Source organism: Syngnathus acus, chromosome 1 (assembly GCF_901709675.1).
Source record: "Syngnathus acus chromosome 1, fSynAcu1.2, whole genome shotgun sequence".
NCBI classification, from domain to species: Eukaryota; Metazoa; Chordata; class Actinopteri; order Syngnathiformes; family Syngnathidae; genus Syngnathus; species Syngnathus acus.
In genome coordinates, this window is record NC_051087.1 from 2,574,069 (window position 1) to 2,594,713 (window position 20,645).

Consider the following 20,645-nt stretch of genomic DNA (forward strand, 5'->3'; position numbering starts at 1 on the left):
AGAATTGAAATATATTTTTTCCTAAAAACAAGATTTTTTTTCCCCAATTAAAAAAATTGTCAATTTCATCTACAATTAAAAGAAATCCCTTTTTATCAGGTAAAACAAAAAACATTGCATAACATTGCAATGATATAACTCCCCAAACTAATTCTACCAGATCATGTGATGTAATGGGATGATGGTAATATTTTTTACAACTAATCCACACAACAACTGCACACAATTATGCATGCTTTTCAACCACTTGTATTTATTTAAAGAGCAGCAGAAGGGAGTTTGGCATGACAGCAAAACTACTGTTTGCTTGCACAGAATTAATGGCACATGCAAACCATATTCAAAATCAATCCATTTAATAAAAAAAAGTTGAACTTTTCAATAAACATGCACTGCAATTGATGGAACAATGCTCCTCCCCAGACTGTCTTGTCACCCTTGAATAGTATTTATTAATAGACGTTAGGTCTTGTTAAATCTTTTGTCTGATTTTACGCAATCTGCCCACGCACACTGGAGTCGTAAACACAAGAATGTAGGTCGCCTACGTCTGACTTGTTGCTATCCTGCTAGTGGCTGTTTATTCAAGCTTCTGATTAATGATTGGCTCTCTTACCTGTCATTAGTATTCTCAACAACCAATCAGCTTCATTGTTTCAGGGGCGTCTTCGATGGAATAGAGGTTTTCAGCTGTTTGATTGGTTGGCGGCTCTCTATCGTCTTGTTTAACAACATTGCATCACTTAAGCTAGCGGGACCGGAGGGAGTGGTGTCGTTCGCCAGCACGCGTCAACCATTCAACAAGGCAACGAAACAAGCACTTAAAGGGGAATAAAACAAGATTGCTGTATTAAAAATACGCTTAAGGTAAACTGCTGTAGTGCCGCTGTTGTTTGTCCGGCCTAGAACAAGTCGTCAAAGCTAGCTTGTGGGCTAACTAGTGCTAACGACATGCTAATCACGAAGTAAAATCAAAATATACGGAACCGTCGCATTTTGGGCTTCCTTCTTAGTTAAGTAAATGTTTTACATCATATATTACGTAACGACTTTAGAGAGCGCACAAGATACGAAAGGCAATACTCTGCTGTCAAACAGCCAGCTAATGTTCGCCGAATACTTTGGCTACACCTTTTTTATGAATATACAATACTGCACCATCGTCTTTCAACGTGTTGTATTCTTGTGCGTTGTCGTAGTCTGCGATTGGATTATTACAACTGATATGTCAAAACGGGAACGAATACAAAGGTAAATACTGTCCTGCTGACTTGTGGTGTGTCAGCTTTTGGCGCGGGGCGGGGGAGTTGCGGTTCTTTTTGCTCAGTTTAAAGTAATAAAGCGTTACTTTGGCACCATCTTGGGGCATATTTAGACAAAAGCAGTGCTTTGCAGTTATTGTTGACGTTGCATTATATTCCTGCTGCTAAGGAACCTCGTTGACGTGTTTAGAAGAGCTTCATTACGGAAGGGTTTTGCCGCCATCTTGGGGCCGAGGAATTTTCCTTATGGCTATCGGCCTTAAACATTTTAGAGGGCGGTCTATTTTCCATGGAATTTTTACAGGCCTGTACAAATCCTCAACTTCACATTGACATTGCACTCTTGTAGAATGCATTTTTCAGATTGCAGTCTTCCATTTGGAGAAATTGCCACTCATGATGATGTGCCTAAATACGCTTAGTGCTTAAAAATGCATTTGATTTGATTTTAAACATAAGCCTGACCAAGACTAAACCATTTGTGTAATAAATCTGATAACATTTACAGATTAATTTGACACACACACATATATACACTACCGTTCAAAAGTTTGGGGTCACAAAATTGTTTGGGGTGACCCCAAACTTTTGAACGGTAGTGTATATATTTATTTAGATAATTATTTATAGATTATATATATAATCTTCTGTGTAAAAAATCTTATAATATATATGTATACTTATATTCATAGATTATATATAATCTTATACAAATATAAGATATAATTTATAATATTTAATTCATAATATTTTATTATAAGAATATTTACACTACCGTTCAAAAGTTTGGGGTCACCCAAACAATTTTGTGACCCCAAACTTTTGAACGGTAGTGTGTGTGTGTGTGTATGTATATATATATATATATATATATATATATATATAATATTGAGGCAGAAAAATCACCAATTAATTTTCAGAATTGTTCAGGCTCAGCCCGACTATGCAAGCAAATAAAAAGTCAAATAATTATCGTCTCCTGTTTTTGCAGCGTTAGGTGACTGCTTCCTTCGACATCCAGTGCTTCTCTGGTATTCCTGCTATAAGGGTGATGTCAATCGCCTTTTTCGCCCGCCTGGCAAGGTACAGCGGGCCCCATGCTGGACGGAGCGGCCTTCCCCAAATGGCCCTGGCGCCCCTCCCGCTGAAGCAGGACATCAACTTTCACTCCACCATCCAAAAGAGGCAGATCCACACCCCTTCGGAAAAGCGCCGCAGCGGCACGCGCTTTGACGCCGACAGCAGCGGCCGCCCCACCACCTGGGACACGTTCGGCATTTGGGACAATCGCATCGACGAGCCCATCTTGCTGCCGTCCAGCATCCGCTACGGCAAGCCCATTCCAAAGGTCAGCCTGTCCAAAGTAGGCTGCGCCTCGCTCATCGGCCAGCGCAAGGAGAACGAGGACCGCTTCCAGCTCTCCCAAATGTCCGACAGCATCATCTATTTTGCCGTCTTTGATGGCCACGGCGGGCCGGAAGCGGCGGACTTCTGTCACAAATACATGGAGACTTTTATCAAGTAAGAATGTGCTACGGAGAGCCAATCAGCTGTCAGGGGGTCCGTTGCGAGCTCTGCTTCGGCGAACATCATCTCATTAGTTTCGCAATTTTGCGTGGAAGGGAATAGCAGGAAGTCAGGACACGAGTGTGACGAATGACTCCGTTCAGTTCTCCCACCTCTGCGTGAAAGCGACGATTGTGCCGCTGCTTGTTTACACTGTATGCACGATGCACACAGCAGTGGCTCACATTGGAGGAAATGTATTTTGAGCGTTCTCTTCACAAATAAGTCATCTTTGTGCCCTTACCTTTTGTTTTTTGTTGTTTTAGGGATTTTGTGGCGGACGAGGACAATCTGGAGCTGGTTTTAACGCGAGCCTTCCTGGAAGTAGACAAAGCTTTGGCCAAGCATTTGCAGCACTCCTCAGATGGTAGGTTGACGATAAATATTTGTCTTTGTTACTGGGTTTTTTGTCGCACACTATGATACGGTTTGGGGGGGTTAGCAACATGGAGGTCTGTCATTTTAAGAAAAGAGCAACTCATTTTTAGAGTTAGTAGAAAGAGGTAGAAAACTTATCTTGTCCTACCGGTTGGTCTAGAAACCATTTTAATTTAATTTATATGCAACAGATTTTATATGATTATTATTCAAGACGTTATTCATTTTGTAATGTTCAGACTGCATGAAGTTACAACCTCATTTTAATGACCATTTAAACCTTTTGTATTTTAATTGTTTTTTTGAGAGCCTTTTTTTTTTTTTGAGGATGTACTTGGTGTCAAAAAAAAAAAAAGTTTGACAACAATAGTCTACAAAATGGAATGCATGCAAATGATGACTTTTCCTTCAAATGCAAGTCAATATTTTAAACATAACCCAACTGTGTTTGTTCAGGCTAATGTTAACATGAGTTGACGTGGCACCCTCGGGGGGGGCCGCGCTGTGTGAAATGTCCCAATATGCCTGTGTGTGTGTGTGCATGTTATCTACGACAGCTGCGGACCCAGCTCAGAGCTGGAGGCGCTTGGCACCAATGTGGATGACGAGGGGCTAGATATTGAAGGAGAGAGTCCAGCGGGTCCTAAATCCTGGACTTCTGGAAGGTTCCCTATCTTTCTCTCACTCCCCGCTCTCTCTCTCTCCATCTCCCTACCTCTCTCAATCTCTCTCTCTCTCTATCCATCTCGAGTCTCTCTAGCTCGCTTCCTCTTAACGAGTGTTTGCGAGCGCTTCTTGTGAGAGCGCGCGTCAGTTTGAGAACGTTTGTTGTCACCCTCTGCCAGAACTGCTCGACCCGACGCAGCATGTCCAATGTGCGCAATTGGTCTCGGAGCTTTGCTCTTAGCTAACCCGGCTCGTCTACGCCTTGCAACCAAATAACTCGTTTAGTGACGTCTTTTCGAGCCATGTGTCTTACAACATGTCTACAAGGTAACGTTGATGTAAGCTAATTGAATGTAGCCCACCATCGCTAGTTAGCGGTCAAGATTGAACACAGCCGTCCATGCCCTGACAATCGCATTATTGGATCAACGCTAAGAAAGTAGTAAACACATTTATACAGAAGCTGCCAATTGGGTTAGCCAGCTAATAGGCAGCGAGCGCTACACTATCCATTCAACGACACTCACCGAGACAGGCTCCGCCTTATAAATCAATACACACTCAAAAAAGATAAATACCGTAATTTTCGGACTATAAGTCGCACCGGAGTATAAGTCGCACCAGCCATAAAATGCCCAAAAAAGTGAAAAAAACCATATATATGTATATAAATCGCTCCTGAGTATAAGTCGCACCCCCACCCAAACTATGAAAAAAAACCGCGACTTATAGTCCGAAAATTACGGTACTACAATAGAACGTTTCCCGCCGAGGCAGAGCTAGTTGAATCCAACTAGTTGAATAAAAACAAAACTTTAAATTTGCTTGACGCAGCTCATATAAAAAGTCTGCACACCCCTATTGAAATACTGTTTAAAAAAAAAAAAGATCGATATAAATATTTCAACGAAATGTGTTCAGGACTAATTCAGTTTGAGAAAATTCAAATGATAATTTTTTGCTGCTGGTATATAATGTAAAAAAAAAAAAAAAAAAAAAAAAGTCAACATCAGAATGCATTTGTATGAGTTGACTGTGTGTGATTGTTTGTTTATCAAAGCAATGCAAAGTGCTGTTTGAGATGTACGTTTAACCAACACACTCAACTGTTCAAAGTGCATGTGCAACAGTCCCTCCCCCCTCCATTGTGTTATCTCCTACATGACCTCCTCGCCCACCCCCCTCTCTTCATGTCTGCGTGTGCTCGAGATCTGTCCTGTAGTTAGTTACCTGTGCGCACCTGCCAGGCGTCGACTTGCCTCTCTCACGCTCGCCCTCCTCCGTCATGTCTCTGTAGCGCCCGGGGCGAATCCGGGGACCACCGCCACGGTGGCGCTGCTGAGGGACGGCATTGAGCTGGTGGTGGCCAGCGTGGGCGACAGCCGCGCCATGCTGTGCCGCAAGGGCAAGGCGCTCAAGCTCACCGTCGACCACACGCCTGAGAGGAAGGACGAAAAAGAGAGGCAAGTGGAAAAACGCTTGGGAAAAACTAGCGGCAACAACCTTTGCTAATAACGCACCTCTGTGCGCCCGCTTAGGATCAAGAGGAGCGGCGGCTTCATCACCTGGAACAGTTTGGGCCAGTCCAACGTCAACGGCAGGCTGGCCATGACGCGGAGCATCGGCGACTTTGACTTGAAGGGGATGGGGGTCATTGCCGAGCCGGAGACCAAGAGGATTGTGGTACGTCTGGGTCATTTCTGTCATTGAAATGCTTCACTGCTGCAGTACCAGAAAGACACCTCTAGGTGGTGACAAGCTTACATAAACACTTTGCTACAATTGATGCCCCCCCCCCTCCTCCTCTCTTAGCTGAGCCCCGCGCACGATTCCTTCCTGGCGCTGACCACCGACGGCATCAACTTCATCATGAACAGCCAGGAAATCTGCAACGTCATCAACCAGTGTCACGACCCTAAAGAGGCGGCACAGCGCATCTCTGAGCAGGTACGAGCGAACATGGCCACGTTGCTGAATCTTTTTAGAAGTGCTTATTTCTCAATTCTTCCCACGATTAATGGGTTAAAATTTGATTTTGCATTAAGCCATTATCGCACTCAGGGTCAAAAATTTGCGATTTGTCAAAATGAATCAAATCCACATTCACGTCGAGGTTGGTTCAAAGTTGGTAACAGGCGGCCAAACGTTCGCAGGCTCTGCAGTACGGCTCGGAGGACAACAGCACCATCGTGGTGGTGCCCTTCGGCGCCTGGGGCAAGCACACCAACTCAGACACGAGCTTCTCCTTCAGCCGAAGCTTCGTGTCGAGCGGGCGCTGGGCGTAGTGATGGCGGGGTGGGGAAAGGGGGCGCGCTTTGCGGACCCTCCCAGCAAGTGCAATAGTCGACAACGCTTCTTTGTTCGGGAAAAAAAAAAAATCTGATGTGTGAGACAACTGCTGTGTGAGCTCCATTCAACAAAATGGCACTGAAAGTCTCAGAATTGAACATTTGAAAGATTTTCTTTAAAGTTGTTGTGACTGAGCAGACAAATAGTAACAAACTGTTAATGATTCTTTCTTTTCTTTCTTCATAAAATTTAGAGTTCGCCACTGGACAGCAAGGATGTTTTTGTTTTCGTCCTGGCTGCTCAGTAAAATCCAAAATTACAATCAAATACATTATTTATTGCATCTATAAGTACAGTTATATGCATAAATTTGTGTTTTTGTTTAGCACAGCGAGTAGTAGTACTTATCAGAATGTTGCGAGAAGACATGAGAAAAAAAGCTATATTTTATGGGAAATAAAGTTGGAAGCTTGAAGAAAGAGGTTGGGATTTTACAGAAAATGTCATATCACAAAAAAGTTGTTTTTATGAGAGAAAGTAACATTTTTGAGGAACCTTTTTCATTTTATGACCAAAAGTCCTTATATCACAAATACTGAGGAAAAAAATATCAACATTTGTAATTTTGTCAGGAATAAATTGTAATATTAATAGAAAAAAGTTAGAGAGAGAAAATAAAATCTACCCACCAAAGTCAACTACACATAGTCAAGAAAATTAAGGGTGAGTGTATATTTTTTTTTAAAACTTGTATAAATTGTCCAGACAGCTTCAAAATAATTGTTTTTAGGATAACTTGACCCTGCAATGGATTGTTGTAAGTGGGAGGCGTTGCGTTGCGGGCCACGTGATGGGGTCGGATCTTACAGGTTCTTCTGTTGCTCTTGGCAACATTTACTTTTGCACTTGCAGAAAAATCAACTTGGATAAGTTTCATTTTGAAATGAGTCAACGTAGTCCGTTTTTCAGACTGTTAATACAAGACGATGTGTCGTTAAATACACACTTAGCAGCTCTGCTGTACATAACTGTTGAAACTTATGGAACTAAAGCAAGGGTGGGCAACCTTTTTTTTTTTCTCTCTCTCAGGGGTTGTGTACATTTTTAACTAATCGGCTCAGTGTATGGATTCTTGGCCGCTCAAACTCGCATTCAGTTTTAATAATACCAATCTGAATGCTGCAAAAAGAATGCTGATTTCTTATTCGGTCATGGATTAAAATATTTTAGGAGAGCACGGCCGGCTAGCTAGCTAGCTTCCAAGCGTACAAACGAATCTATTGGCTAACTTGTATATGGTCGTGAGCACTGTACGTGGCCGAGATTGTCCCCCTTCCCCCCCCCCTTGCACTTCTTAAAGTATCGTTACCAAAAATGACTTGTAAAGAAACAGTCTAGCGGGTCGGAGATGTGAATGAACAGCATATTCTTTGCCAGAATGTTCTTCGGGTCCCCCCCTACGAGTGAAGCTGACATTTATGAACAATTATTTTCTGTAATCAAAATCAAATTTTACACCGAGATGAATGAGGGTGGCACTGAGATGAATCCAGACAGGTTATGTTGTGGAAATAGCAGCTATTTATGCAAAACCATTTAAATGTGTGCATAACTAACCTCCGGTTGTAATTTATCAGCGTCTGTCAATCCATGTTTGTAAATATTTGTTGCCCATACATCTGTGAATTGTTTCTCTTCGTCGCCTTTTTATGTAATCGTTGTTACATGTGGAATGTATACTTGGGACGTACTGTACAGAGTGGACATGTTTTGTGTTACACATCAATGATTTGTAACTTCCATTAAATCTGTGCTTCTGGATATGCTTCAACATTTTTTTTTTTTTTTTTAAACAATTAATTAATAATCAATTAATTTAATGTGGTGGTAGTAGTAATGTTCACTTTTGAAAGAAAATCTTCTGTTGTGATAAAGTAAAACTACATTGTCAATATATATTTTCTCCTACGTTTGCTATCCAATAAAAAAAAAATAGTTTTACTCCCCAAAAGAAATCTTAGATGATTCAGTTCTGAAATGTTACTATTAATGAATATAACAGTTAGTTGTAAATACTAAGGCTTTTTCTTAGTAAAAAAAAATAACCATGTATAGTACGGCTCTTAAACATAACTTTTTCTAGTTCATAGTGGAAAATATTTTTTTCTCTCCTTTCAATCTGACTGAAATTACTACAAGAATGTACAGCACAAAATGAAGAGATGAATATAAAAAAATGAAACATGATGAAAGTTGTCATAAAAATGGATTAGTGAGTGTGTTTGGTGAGCGAAGGGTTAAAGCAGCACGCTGTGACGCTGACCTTTGACTCGGAGCTCTCGAGATGCTCGTCAGTCTCCCTCGCCACCTCCTGACCAGTGCAGCGACGCTCGCTTGCTCGCAAGGCCTCCCAGGTGAGTTTTTCTTTTGCTTTCATATTTAAAAAGCACATCGGATAACTTCGGACAACCACTCTCTCTATATATGAAAATGAGCAGTCCCTCATGTGAAACTATTTTTGAGCTGATAGAGGCGATTTTAAAACGATTGGGAATTAATAGAGTTTTGAAATATATGTGTTTGTTCGCAGTCTGCAATTTTAGCTTGAAGCAGACGTGCCATTTTGGTCATTTCAGGGGTCAAACAGACGGTCAAAATTCAAATCCAAATTCGATAGTCTGTGATTTTTGCTCCGAGCGAACATTTTGTGCTTATTTTTTGCCATTTTAAAAAATATTTTAAAAGTATTTGCCATGACAGGATACAAGATGGAGCGAGGTTGTCACATCAACGTAGCGATGGTGGACGACATCGGCGTCAACGGCCTGATGGGTTCAAGGGTCGCCACGGTTACGGAGCCGCCGGCCAAGCAGCTCTGCGGCTCCACCGTCAGCTTTCACGAGGTGGGCTACAAGGTTCACGAGACAAACGGCTTCTTCTGGAAAAACACCTCAAGTACTCGCCAGATACTGCTGGACCTCAAGTGAGTACTTTTGTTGTTGTTTCTTTCCGCCTTTAATAATAATTAATCTACATTTTTATTTTAGTTCCTTCTTAGCTGTAAATAATTTCCAACCTCCTTACACCATTCATCCCTCATAACTTAACCGCAGTCATTGTGACCTTTTGTGACAATATTTTATTTTTAATCAACACTTGTGTGAAAGGTCCCACTTTACATTATTTTCACGTGTAGTGTTTCCCATGCAAGAATGAATTATTCCTTGCGTTAATCATATGATATTAGGCATGGTTTCCCACTTTTAATCTCTCAGCATTGTCGCCGTCTGCCAAGGGAACGCATTAAAACGACGTCACGTGACCCATGGCCAGGCTTGTAGTCAATCTTTTAATTCCATTTTATAAGGCTGCACATATTGTGTGTGGGGGGGGGGGGGACTGGCTGAAGCCTTTGGCTACTCAGACAGTTTAATGAGATTCAATACAAGAACTGTATAAAAAAAAAAAAAATGATTTCCTTTAATCCTGCTTTTGGATCAATATTTTTGCCTTGTTTTGTTTTCAGTGGTATCATGAGGCCTGGCCTGAACGCAATTCTCGGCCCCACCGGAAGTGGAAAGTCATCGTGAGTGCAACTGAATTTGTCCAAATAAAAACATCGACATAAATATTGATGATATTTTTCATGACGTCCGAAACAGTTTTTTGGATATTCTCGCTGCGAGGAAAGATCCCTCTGGCCTTTCGGGGGAAGTTTTAATCGATGGAGCGCCGCAACCACCCAACTTCAAATGTCTGTCTGGCTACGTCGTCCAGGTACGTTTTAGATCAATATAGTATTTACAAAACAAAGCATACTAACACGTTAGCATTGGTCCCGTGAATGTTATTAGCTATAATCTGGCCTAAATAACATTGTTAGTATTAATGGGCAAACAATTACGGACAGTTTACAGTATGGCTCTGACTTTAGTTTCTTTCTCTGTACCAGGACGACGTGGTCATGGGAACGCTAACCGTGAGAGAGAATCTCCGTTTCTCAGCAGCGTTGCGTCTACCCGCCCGTGTGTCAGAGCGTGAAAAAGAGGCCCGCGTCAATCACCTCGTCACGGAACTCGGCCTCGCCAAGGTGGCCGACTGCAAGGTGAACTATAGAGAAGATCGTTGCAAATGTCTCCTTGTCGAAAATGTTCCTACGGCGTTCTTCCCAGGTGGGCACTCAGATGACCCGTGGCATCTCGGGAGGTGAGAGGAAGCGGACCAACATTGGGATGGAGCTGATCATCGACCCTCCTGTGCTCTTTTTGGACGAACCCACCACGGGCCTGGACGCCAGCACAGCTAACTCTGTCCTGCTATTGCTACGAAGGTAGTGACTCAAATGATGCTGTTCTATCTAATCTCTGGTTAAAAATGTTTCTCCTCCAGGATGGCCATTCAAGGGAGAACCATCATCATGTCCATCCACCAGCCTCGCTACTCCATCTACAGACTCTTTGACTCGCTCACTCTGTTGGTTGGAGGCAAGATGGTGTACCACGGACCAGCGCCAAACACATTGGACTACTTTGCAAACATTGGTGATCACTTTTTTTTTTAATCAATGTGACTTCCCCAGGGGTCAATCTTAGGTCCCCTATTGTTTGTATATGTTTCCATTAAGCTAGTTAATGACTCAGATCTACTACTGTTGTCTTTCAGGATATTCCTGCGAGCCCCACAACAACCCAGCTGACTTTTTCCTGGATGTGATCAATGGAGACTTCACTTTAACCAGCATGTCCAAAGTCAGTCTTTCTGAAGGTAATGCCGTGTTTACAATTCCATATCTACATCGTAGTGTGCCACCGGGCAATTTCTTTAGCTTTCATTTAATTAATTTTATTTTATTTGACATTCGTCTCCTGGATTAGAGTTGAACTTGGAGGTGAGCAGCTCCAGGGCAAGCATGGAGGAGCGGCTGGTGGAGGAGTACAAGAAGAGCAGCTATTGCAGCGACACGTTGGTCCAGCTGCAACGCATCACTCAAGACAAGCGGCACTCGGCGCCGCCCGCCTCCCGTACCGTCACCTATATCACCTCATTTGGCCACCAGATGCGTTGGGTACTCCACAGAACCTTCCAGAACCTCCTGCTGAACCCACAAACGTCTGTGGCACAGGTACACAAGCTTTGGAGTCTTCAACAAACGCAAACGTTAAAGTTCCCAATGTAAACCTTCGATATGATTAAAATGCTGATTGAAAGGTTTTTCGTCGGACAATTTGGAATCTTGATCCCACCAAACGTTTGTGTTTTTGCAAACATCAAAGATGATTTTATCTTGGATGAACAGCCTTTGGTGGGATCAACCTGACTTTTCAAAGCCTTGAGAAGTCTCCTCACTTTAAGAATTATTAACAGCCAATTGGGCCCAGATAAGACCGCATAATCCCGCAAGTGGGGATCTGGACGGCGTGGGCGCCCTAATCGGCTTTGGTGACTGCGGTGACCCGACTCTTGCCTCCTTTGGGCTCGATATCATATCTGGCCTAAGCCCCCTCGTTGAACCCAAACCGGCATTAACCCCGCCCCGTGCGGCCGTGGTTACGGGCGACGCATCACATGACGTTGTCACGGTTCATCACTCCGGCGTCATGAGCTGATCCTTTCATCCTGGGAACTGCTTAGTTCTGTCTTAATGTGTCAATTGTTGGGATTAAAACTTGTCTGTTTTCACTTTTCTCACTCTCTGCTGTCACCCCTCCCCATCCCCCCCCGCCTGGAAATTCTAAGTGGCAAGTTTCAAGCAAGATTGTTGCATTTTGTTTCCATCCTGTCCTGAACACATGTGCAGGTGGGCGTGCATATATTCCTGGCTCTCGTTGTGGGAGCCATTTTCTTCAGAGTCAAAGACGATCAGAGTGGCATCCAGAACAGGTGAGAGGAACGCAAAAACAAAAATAGAATTGAGTCATTGAGTCAAATGAAAAATTTTCTTTTCACGTCGCACATTAAAAATCAACTATTTAGTGGCAGAAAACCAACTATACGTCCCTGTCCTGTAATGCCAAAAATGAGAATTGCATTCATTCCTATGGGGACTTACTAATCCTCTTAATGTTGGCACAAGCTGGTACTCACAAGGTCAGCAAAGCCCAAGCGGTCTCCAGACCAAGCAGAAGGTCATTGCATTCACACTACTTAAGGGGCGTCCCTAAGGACGCCCGTGAAGGGTCACGGAGTGGAAAACAGGCTTCACCTCTGTCTTCTGCTTCCTCCAGGATGGGGGCGCTCTTCTTCATCACGACCAACCAGTGTTTCAGCACAGTGTCGGCGGCCGAGCTCTTCATCGCTGAACGGAAGCTCTTCACGTACGTTGTTGTTTCAAGTTAGCAATAATGAACGCCATATTAAAAATATATATTAATTCCCTGTAGTGATAGTTTAATTTACAAAAAAAAAATTAATTTGTAAAAAAATCATCAATATTAAAGTCTCATCAACAAACTTAAATGCTCATTTACATAGTCAACAAACTTTCATCTTTATAGCCAATAGTTTTAGTTTTGTTTAAAAGCAAAATGTATGGATGGCGAAGGTTTGACTTGTTGCTGCAGGCACGAGTACATCAGCGGCTACTACAGAGTATCCGTCTATTTCCTGTCCAAGGTGTTGTCCGACATGGTCCTGCGCACCGTCACCTCTGTCATCTTCAGTTGCGGTGTATACTTTATGATCGGTACGGACAATTTTGCCCCTCTAGTATTTCCCTTATTTTATTTTATTTATGTTTGTCTCTTCCCATCACGCTCGATATCGTCTTCAGGGTTGAAGTGCACCTTATCCGCATTCTCCGTGTTCACACTAACGGTGACGTTGGTGGCGTACACGGCCACCGCCATGACCATGGCAATCTCGGCAGACCAGACGGTGGTTGCGCTCGCCAACATCTTCATGACCGTCACCTTTGTCTTCATGATGGTGAGGGAACATCTCTGTATTATACCACAATGTATTCCATGCCGGACGTACGCTTTGTAGATCTTCTCGGGTCTTCTGGTGAACCTTCCGAGCGTCATGGACTGGCTGGCGTGGCTCAAGTATTTCAGTATTCCCCGCTACGGCCTTGCGGTAAGTCCAACTTGATGGAACAGATTTCTCTTAGTCATTTGTCTCTTACTTTGGACTTTGGGATCTTCAGGCCCTGAAGATCAACGAGTTTGTGGGGTTAAAATTCTGCCAGAATGCCAACATGGCCACCGTTGTGTCCAGTTGCAACTGCAGCGTGGCAACCAAGGTTGGACATACGTGAGTAGAGAAACTCCACAATCTCCAGTTGTCATAAAACAACAATGTAAACATTTGTGGTTTTGGTGCAGATGTACGGGGGAGCAGTACTTGGACTATTTGGGGAGCCAGTACGACACGTGGGGCTTGTGGCAGAACCACGTAGCATTAGCCGTCATGCTCGTGGCCTTCCTGCTCATTTCATACCTGAAACTTCGCTACATGAAGAAGTTCACCTAAAAAGGTAGCTCACATTGTTTATTTATAAATATTTACCTTTATTCCATTATTTTAAAAGTAGATGTGCTTTTTATTGTACTTGGCACAGATCACTTGATTTGTTTTATTTACCTCTGCAGTAAACATTTTAAACTGTACTGGCATTGTTTGTATTTTATTATTTCAAGCAATTTGTACAACTGCATTCGCATATAAATGTCATGGTAAAAGCACTAAGTGCTTTGTTTTTACTTTAAAATAGCAAATGTATGAACTAAAACATAAAAGTTCTGTAAATATTAAATATTAGACAGCAAAACTGTGATGTGAGGATAAGCGGTTTGGAAAATGCATGGATGGATAATGAAAAAAAACAACTCCAAATTTGATATCACTTTTAATTGTAAAAAGGTAGATAAGAAAATCTTACAGCACAGGATAAAATATAAATGCATGAGTTTCCCATGAACACTATTTGCACTCCAAATTGAAGTTTGTTTCAAGTTACATTTTGTGTGTGTGCGTGTGTGTGTATACAACACTGATAATAATCTAGCTCATTGGAAGCTTCGAGGCGAAATGCATATCAACGCAACTACTGTAAATGAAAATCAACAAAATGAACATCGTAGAAAAGTGCGTGTTCAAACGTGACAATGGAATGTGAATGTGTGCAAAAATCAAACCCATATTTGACGCTGGCAGTTTGGCGTTTGCTACAAATGCGTATTAAGGCCACACCGTAAAGCAAAGAAGCCGTAAAAAGGATACAAAGAGAGTCGTACAAGTTGGAGCATACATTACATAGATTACTGCTATTGTACCGATTTCAACGATTTTAAAATCAATGCCATATCAATCACAACATCCATCCCCTGGATTTTGCAGCCATAAAGTTTAAAATCACGTGTCCTTCCAAAAGACAAAATGGAGGTATCACACTTAAGCTCTCAGTGGCTCACTTTCTCGTAACAATGTGCATAAATTTAAGTATTTCATTTCTTTTCAGCGTGGTGATGCCTAATACTTTTCCTTCAATCCTTTATTTGCCCGACAGGAAGAATCACGTATGGCTGTTTTTGAGACTTACCGTCAGTGCATCCGAGGTCTTTGTTTTAATTGCTCCTATTTTGTTTGCAATAAAGTGTCTTTTTTTTTAACCTTGCTTTTTTTTTACACGTGAGCGCTACCATTGGCGTCCGTTGCGTCCAAGGACAGTGAGGAAGGGGGGCGGGGGCGTCCGCCTGGGTGGCCCACCTGCGAGGAGACGTCGTCCGATTCCCAGCGCTCCAGTTCCTCCCTCACCAGACGCTCCTGCTCGCTGTGAGCGTCGGCGTCCCGACCGTTCCCGCGCTCCTCCTGACAGGTTATTAGAACCACAAAGATGGGTTAGCATTTCAAAGTTGGGTTTTGTCAACCCTGCCATACCTCCATGGCTCCTTCGAAAAGTCTTCCCAACACGTCCCTCCTCTTGAGTGTGACCCTCTCCATGGCCTCCAACTTGACGATGACGGCGTCGATCTTGGACACGATGCTGCCGATGGAGTGCTCCATCCTGTCCACGCGTCTCACCAGCCTGCAAACGACAACACGGCCGTCACGGTGGTGCCCCCACCCCCTGATTGGGTTTAAGCGTGTCGTACACTTGGAACTCTTCGTAGGAGACGCCGCCCGAGCTGCTGCCGCGGCGCCGCGAGCTGTGCCCGCTGTCCTCATCATCGTCCTCCTCTGAGTCGTCCTGGCCGCGAGGCGGCAGGCTTCGCCCGCTGCACGCTCGACTCAGAGAGTTGCGCTCCAGATCCAAGTCCTCCTGCAAATGGAATTGAGGTCATGGAATTGCTTTCACGTGCTCCATTTTTTTCCCCTTTTGCATTAGTTTTGCATTGATGTAATTGACCTCCATGCCACTAGAGGGACTCTCACGCTGGGAAGCATATAAAACCCAAGTGTTGACAGGAAGCCAATAGTTTGCAACTGTGTGGAAGGCCTTGAAACTTCCAGTGTTTTAGGTAAGATTTATACGTGGTTATTTTGGTTACCTTTGTGTTATTTTTTTTGAATGGCCATTGTTTGTTGGTGTGCACACATTCACAAAAACCCAATGAACTATCGGGGGTGACTGTTAATCTTTCTTTTTGTTTTGGGCTGAAACGTCCCCCCCCCCAAAAAAAAATTTGCTTTGCTGAGTTTGTTATATTTTCAGAATTAAGTAGGATAAAAATAATCATTATGCGAGTATAAAGTCACAGTCATAAAAACAGTTGTAATGTTGTGAAAATAAAGATATTTGTTTGGGTCCACCACAACAAATCTGATGGTCTTTATACTAACTCGCTCCTTCTCCAGGTCGTCTCTCATCTGCTGGTGGTCGTGTTCCGTCAGCTCCTGGTCACCGTCGTGGTCATACTTGGCAAAGATGGCCTGGATCTCCACATCTGTGTGGCCTTTTCTGTGCCGAGACAGAAACCACAAAAAAGGTATATCGTATACAATATTCCAATGAAGTTCCGATTCTCGAAACCTATTGGAAACTCTTTGCATGGACAAAAGTAGTCCTTTAGCGCCATCTTGTGGTATCTGACTCACCGCTTTAAATGCTGTCTCAGTTCATCCAAGTTGAGCTTGCCTCCAGCCTGACGCAGGCTGTCGGAGATGTCGTCCACCGCCGTTTTCTTCAGCCTGAGCTTCATCAAGGCTTTGTTACAACCCTAAGGGAACATTTTTTTTAAGGTAAGACGCTCTTGAATCTTGAAGATGGCAAAGTCTTTTTTACCTTCTTGATGAGGTCGCTCATTTCCATGTCAGACCTCTGCTGAGACATGTCGGCCTTGACCTCGGAGTAGGTGTCGTTGATGATGGCCAAGAACATGTTCTGTGGTGCAAACGTGATGATGTGTCAGCGGAGGAAATATTCGGTTACGCGAGTTTGTGCTCACCATGAGGATAAAGAAGATGAAGAAGACAAAGGTGGTGAAGTAAACAGGCCCCAGCACCGGGTTGGCCTCCTCGATCTCGGAGAACTCAAAGTCTCCCAGGATGATGCGGAATTGAGTAAAACTACACAAAAGTAGCAATATCGTTTTGGTTAGCAACAGACAATGTGGCGCAGAAGCATTTAAGGAAACGCAGCGGATCGTGTGTTGTCCTTACATGCTGGACTGTAAGCTGCTGAAGTCGTCGACTTGAGTTCCGAAGAGCAGGTAGGCTAACTGGGCGTAGGCCAAGAAGATGATGAAGAACATGATGGCAAAACCGACCAAGTCCTTGGCACAGCGAGACAGGGTGCCCGTCAGCTGACTCATGGTCTTGTTGAAGTTGATGAACTTGAAGAGCTGAGGGAATCGTTAATTTGATTTATTCCCCTTTATTTATTCCTCTTAAAACATTTTCCAGGCATACCTTAACCCAAGAAAAGAAGACAATGACGGCCACCAGGTTGTTGAACTGGAGCTGCAGGTTGGCCAGAGGCTCGAAGGTGGGGTGTGTGTTGTAGTTCTCCAGAAGGCTCTTCAGCTGGTGGCTGACCATGGTTGTTCTGATTATGTTCATGATAATGGCCACCACACTCAACTGCAAAAAGGAAACCGCAATATATTTGAGTTTAGAAAATTACGGAGAAATGAGGCAAAACGTTGCACGAGCAGATACGTACGGTGACGATGAAGACGTCCAAACAGTTCCACGGATTCCTGAAGTAATGTAGGCGATGGATACGGATCTCCAGCGCCTCTTCCACCACGTAGTAGAGGATGAAGAGGCAGAACATGACCTCGCACAGGCCCACAAAGTAGTCCCAGCTGGACACGTATCGGATGAGACGCACCGTCTGGAACTGCCAGGACGTCACCGCCCCGCCAGTTGCCGGGAACTCCATCAACAACCTGACAAATGTTGTTCGAGCTTTTAGACATGCTGGTCATGCTTTTTGAATTGTCCTTTCAGTCGACATTCCTCACCTGACAATGCAGAAGATGTTGATGTTACCGTTGTAGACGGCAAAATCGAGGAAGACGGCTCGGGTGCCTCTGTCGAGCCACTGGTGGTCTTTGAGGAAGCGTAGCTGGACCGCAGACTCCTGCCTGGTCCGGGATAGATCTTGGTAATAACCCCCGCCGCCGTATTTGGACACACGACCCCAGTGGCTGCTCCCGTTGGCTCTGGCCTCCGCCACATGCGTCCACGCCGTCCCGTTCCCGGGCCCGAAGGGGGCGGTGTCCTCGTTGGCGCGCGTGTAAACGTTGTAGCAGTCGCGGACTTGGTCGCGCAGGTCCTCGTGGACGCTGCACGACTCGTTGCGGACCTTGACTTGCCGGAGGCGAGGCACCCCGAGCAGGAGGTTCTCGTAGAAGATGTGAGTGGGGTTCTCGGCCAGGCTGGCGTTGTACCACGCTTCCCAGTACATATTGTTAAGAAAAGGTCCTTCTGTGTACTGAGAGGACAAGGAGACGTGATTATAGCGCAGTTACCCAAAATATAGAATATATTTGTTTTCTCAAATGAAAGTCTACGCTTTTAATTTTGACGCAAGTATATTTTTAACTATAATTCTACCAATTATGCAATCATGAGATGAATTAATATTGATTGTGATGTACCTTCCAGAAGTCTTCCATAGTCGAAAGGCTCCTAAACGTGGTGTCCTCTCCAGGGGAAAGATGTTTGTCCAAATAAAGCTGCGACATGAATTTGGTGTAGTAATACATGTTGGTGCTCACCATCCCGTATGTCACTGCACACCATTCCAAACACACAAATATACACATTTAAGCTTCTTTTACACAACGAGACAGCAGTGTACAATGCATAGTTCAATGAACCCGTTATAAAAGAGCAGTTTATCCAGCGCTGCACAGTGTATTATGCCAGGAAACATTTTCCTGAACCGCCCTTAACCACATTAGTTTTACTGAAGCAGCAAAATAGAAAAGAGCAAAACGTTCGGCATGCATTCCCTCAAATTGTCTGGCTAGTCAGGTAATTTAATCCTACGTTATTCCATCTGCTCAAATCATTCATGGTCGAGTTTTTCTAGGTCACCAGTGTAATTTCAGGTTGAAATGGGTTACTTACACACGCAAACTGTGATGAGGAAGGCGACGTAGGTGAGCATCTCTCGCAAAACATTCCACAAGTAGCGTTCGCGACTGCTGTTGCTGTCTTCCATTAACTCCGTGCCCCACAAAACTGCAACGAGGGAGACAAAAAAAAAACTCATTAAGGTTCTGCACCCCAAGATGTTGACAAAGAAAATCAGCAATTGTAAATTGAACTTTCATGTGTTCAGATTTACGAACAATTCAGTTTACGAACATCCTCCTCAGACACATTTGGTACCTTAGTGACTTCCTGTAATTGATAACTATTTGATTGCTCGATTGATTGGGGCAACTCCACTGTTTTTGGTCAATACGATTTTTAAAAAGGAAGACAAGGGAATATAAATCATTTCAACTGATTTTAACATAAACTTGATCATGAAGATTGTGTCTTACTTCTAATTTTCTGGAGTATCTGCTTCATACAGCTGCTGTGCTCACGCCTGCCCCGCTGCCCCTCATCTCCACTCGGGCTCGGGTAGGCTCCTCCATCGTGGATTTGAGGGCTGCGTCCTCCGCCGCCGACGTTGGAGTTGCCCAAACCGCTGCTGCAGCTGCTGTTGCTGGAAGCCGTGGATGCAGACCTCCTCCCCGGGCTTGCTGCAGGCCAGTCCGCTGCCATGATCTCTTCGCCGGGCTCGAAACCCGGGTTGTCGCGGCTCCAAGCTTGTCTGGATGGCGAGGACGGAGAACCAGCTGTCATTCCCACGGCCACCGAATCCCGATGCTGCTGTTGCTGGATGTTCTCCATCTCGATGCCCTCGCTCGCTTCCCGGGCGCCGTGTTTGGGTTTTACCCGAGATGATGAGCTCATGGTACTCGGGATACTTACTTAATCCGAACGATCATACGAGTTTATAAAAATAAAAAATACTGCAAAACTTAATCAGCGAACGGGAAACTTTTAAGAAAGGGGGTAAAAACTCGACGTCGTTGCTCCAAAGTCCTTCCAACTAACTTGGGCTCGAAAATGGCTCACGTCGCACCCTAAAAATTAACACAGACAAAATATGCCTGTTATTACTTGGTTGTTATCTTTTAGGAACTAAAGGAGACGGAAAATCGTCGGGTTTCCGTAAAAAGGTTGAGAGCGAGAAAAGTTTTCTCGTCCCGGGACAGCCATCTTGTTCTTTCGCTGCCCCCCCGACGCCTAAAGGAAAAACGGTAATTCTCGGGTTACATTAACTGTCATGGCGTCAAATAAAATCATAGAATATTGACACAAATCGCCTATTGACATTTTATACGTAGCATTAGCACATTTAGCGAATAATGTTGGAATTTTATTTTCTTTTTTCTTTTAATTTTTATAATTTACGTTTTAATCCATTAGTTATCCGGTTGAGAATTTGTACGCATTCTGTGTAGATTGAAACATTGTGGTCGAATAAAGTTTTGTGTTTTAATTCGGATTACGTTACATATGTATTTTATTGACCTGTTGCTATGGCAACCCGCTCAATCACAACAAGCCGCTCAGTGTTTTCCAAACTGAGGCTGGGAGGGATGCGCAGTGGAGGCCGTTGATTGGTCGGTTTGCTAAAACGTCACTATTTATTATTTATCATTATTAAGGTGTTTACAAAGTACGAGACACAAATATGTTATTAAGAAACTGAGATTTGTTTTAAAATTGTAAAAATGACATGTCTGACTTTGTCCCATGATCAGGTGACATTTTTTTAAGTTATTGTGGGCAGGACTAATACTGTGTCGTCATGGTTCGTTTTGCCTCGAGGAATGGCTCAGATAATTCTTCACGATTATTTTTCTTGTGATTGTGTTTTTTAACACCTTAAAAATGATACTAACATACTTGTGAGTCATTTGAATTGCGAAAATTCACGATGTATCTTTTGCCAATGTTGAACAAGTTGTATAAAGTTTTTGGTAGGCAGAACTCCTGTGTCGTCATAGTTTGTAGAGCAGCTGATTGGTG

At 43.6% G+C, this 20,645-nt stretch overlaps 3 protein-coding genes across 3 annotated transcripts; 2 read left to right on the top strand and 1 right to left on the bottom strand.

Annotated features, from left to right (window-relative positions):
* Positions 1 to 710: 710 nt before the first annotated feature.
* Positions 711 to 7,992, top strand: ppm1k (protein phosphatase, Mg2+/Mn2+ dependent, 1K). Its single transcript, XM_037263985.1, has 7 exons — positions 711 to 867; positions 2,254 to 2,783; positions 3,095 to 3,195; positions 5,170 to 5,335; positions 5,411 to 5,555; positions 5,685 to 5,819; positions 6,026 to 7,992. The coding sequence occupies exons 2-7, from the start codon at positions 2,314 to 2,316 to the stop codon at positions 6,155 to 6,157; spliced, it is 1,149 nt and encodes a 382-aa protein (XP_037119880.1). The 5' UTR covers positions 711 to 867; positions 2,254 to 2,313; the 3' UTR covers positions 6,158 to 7,992.
* Positions 7,993 to 8,292: 300 nt separating this feature from the next.
* abcg2d (ATP-binding cassette, sub-family G (WHITE), member 2d) lies at positions 8,293 to 13,843 on the top strand. The gene is made up of 16 exons (XM_037260421.1): positions 8,293 to 8,575; positions 8,922 to 9,144; positions 9,688 to 9,747; positions 9,824 to 9,938; positions 10,114 to 10,266; positions 10,334 to 10,491; positions 10,551 to 10,702; positions 10,824 to 10,925; positions 11,036 to 11,283; positions 11,959 to 12,041; positions 12,386 to 12,475; positions 12,722 to 12,843; positions 12,931 to 13,085; positions 13,146 to 13,235; positions 13,306 to 13,412; positions 13,484 to 13,843. The coding sequence occupies exons 1-16, from the start codon at positions 8,506 to 8,508 to the stop codon at positions 13,629 to 13,631; spliced, it is 2,076 nt and encodes a 691-aa protein (XP_037116316.1). The 5' UTR covers positions 8,293 to 8,505; the 3' UTR covers positions 13,632 to 13,843.
* Positions 13,844 to 13,988: 145 nt separating this feature from the next.
* On the bottom strand, positions 13,989 to 19,964 carry pkd2 (polycystic kidney disease 2). The gene is made up of 14 exons (XM_037258298.1): positions 19,103 to 19,964; positions 18,681 to 18,794; positions 18,206 to 18,339; positions 17,567 to 18,039; positions 17,263 to 17,491; positions 17,010 to 17,180; positions 16,761 to 16,942; positions 16,547 to 16,667; positions 16,384 to 16,482; positions 16,197 to 16,318; positions 15,942 to 16,059; positions 15,254 to 15,420; positions 15,039 to 15,186; positions 13,989 to 14,969 (listed from the first exon to the last, which is right to left on the bottom strand). The coding sequence occupies exons 1-14, from the start codon at positions 19,518 to 19,520 to the stop codon at positions 14,784 to 14,786; spliced, it is 2,682 nt and encodes an 893-aa protein (XP_037114193.1). The 5' UTR covers positions 19,521 to 19,964; the 3' UTR covers positions 13,989 to 14,783.
* Positions 19,965 to 20,645: the final 681 nt, after the last annotated feature.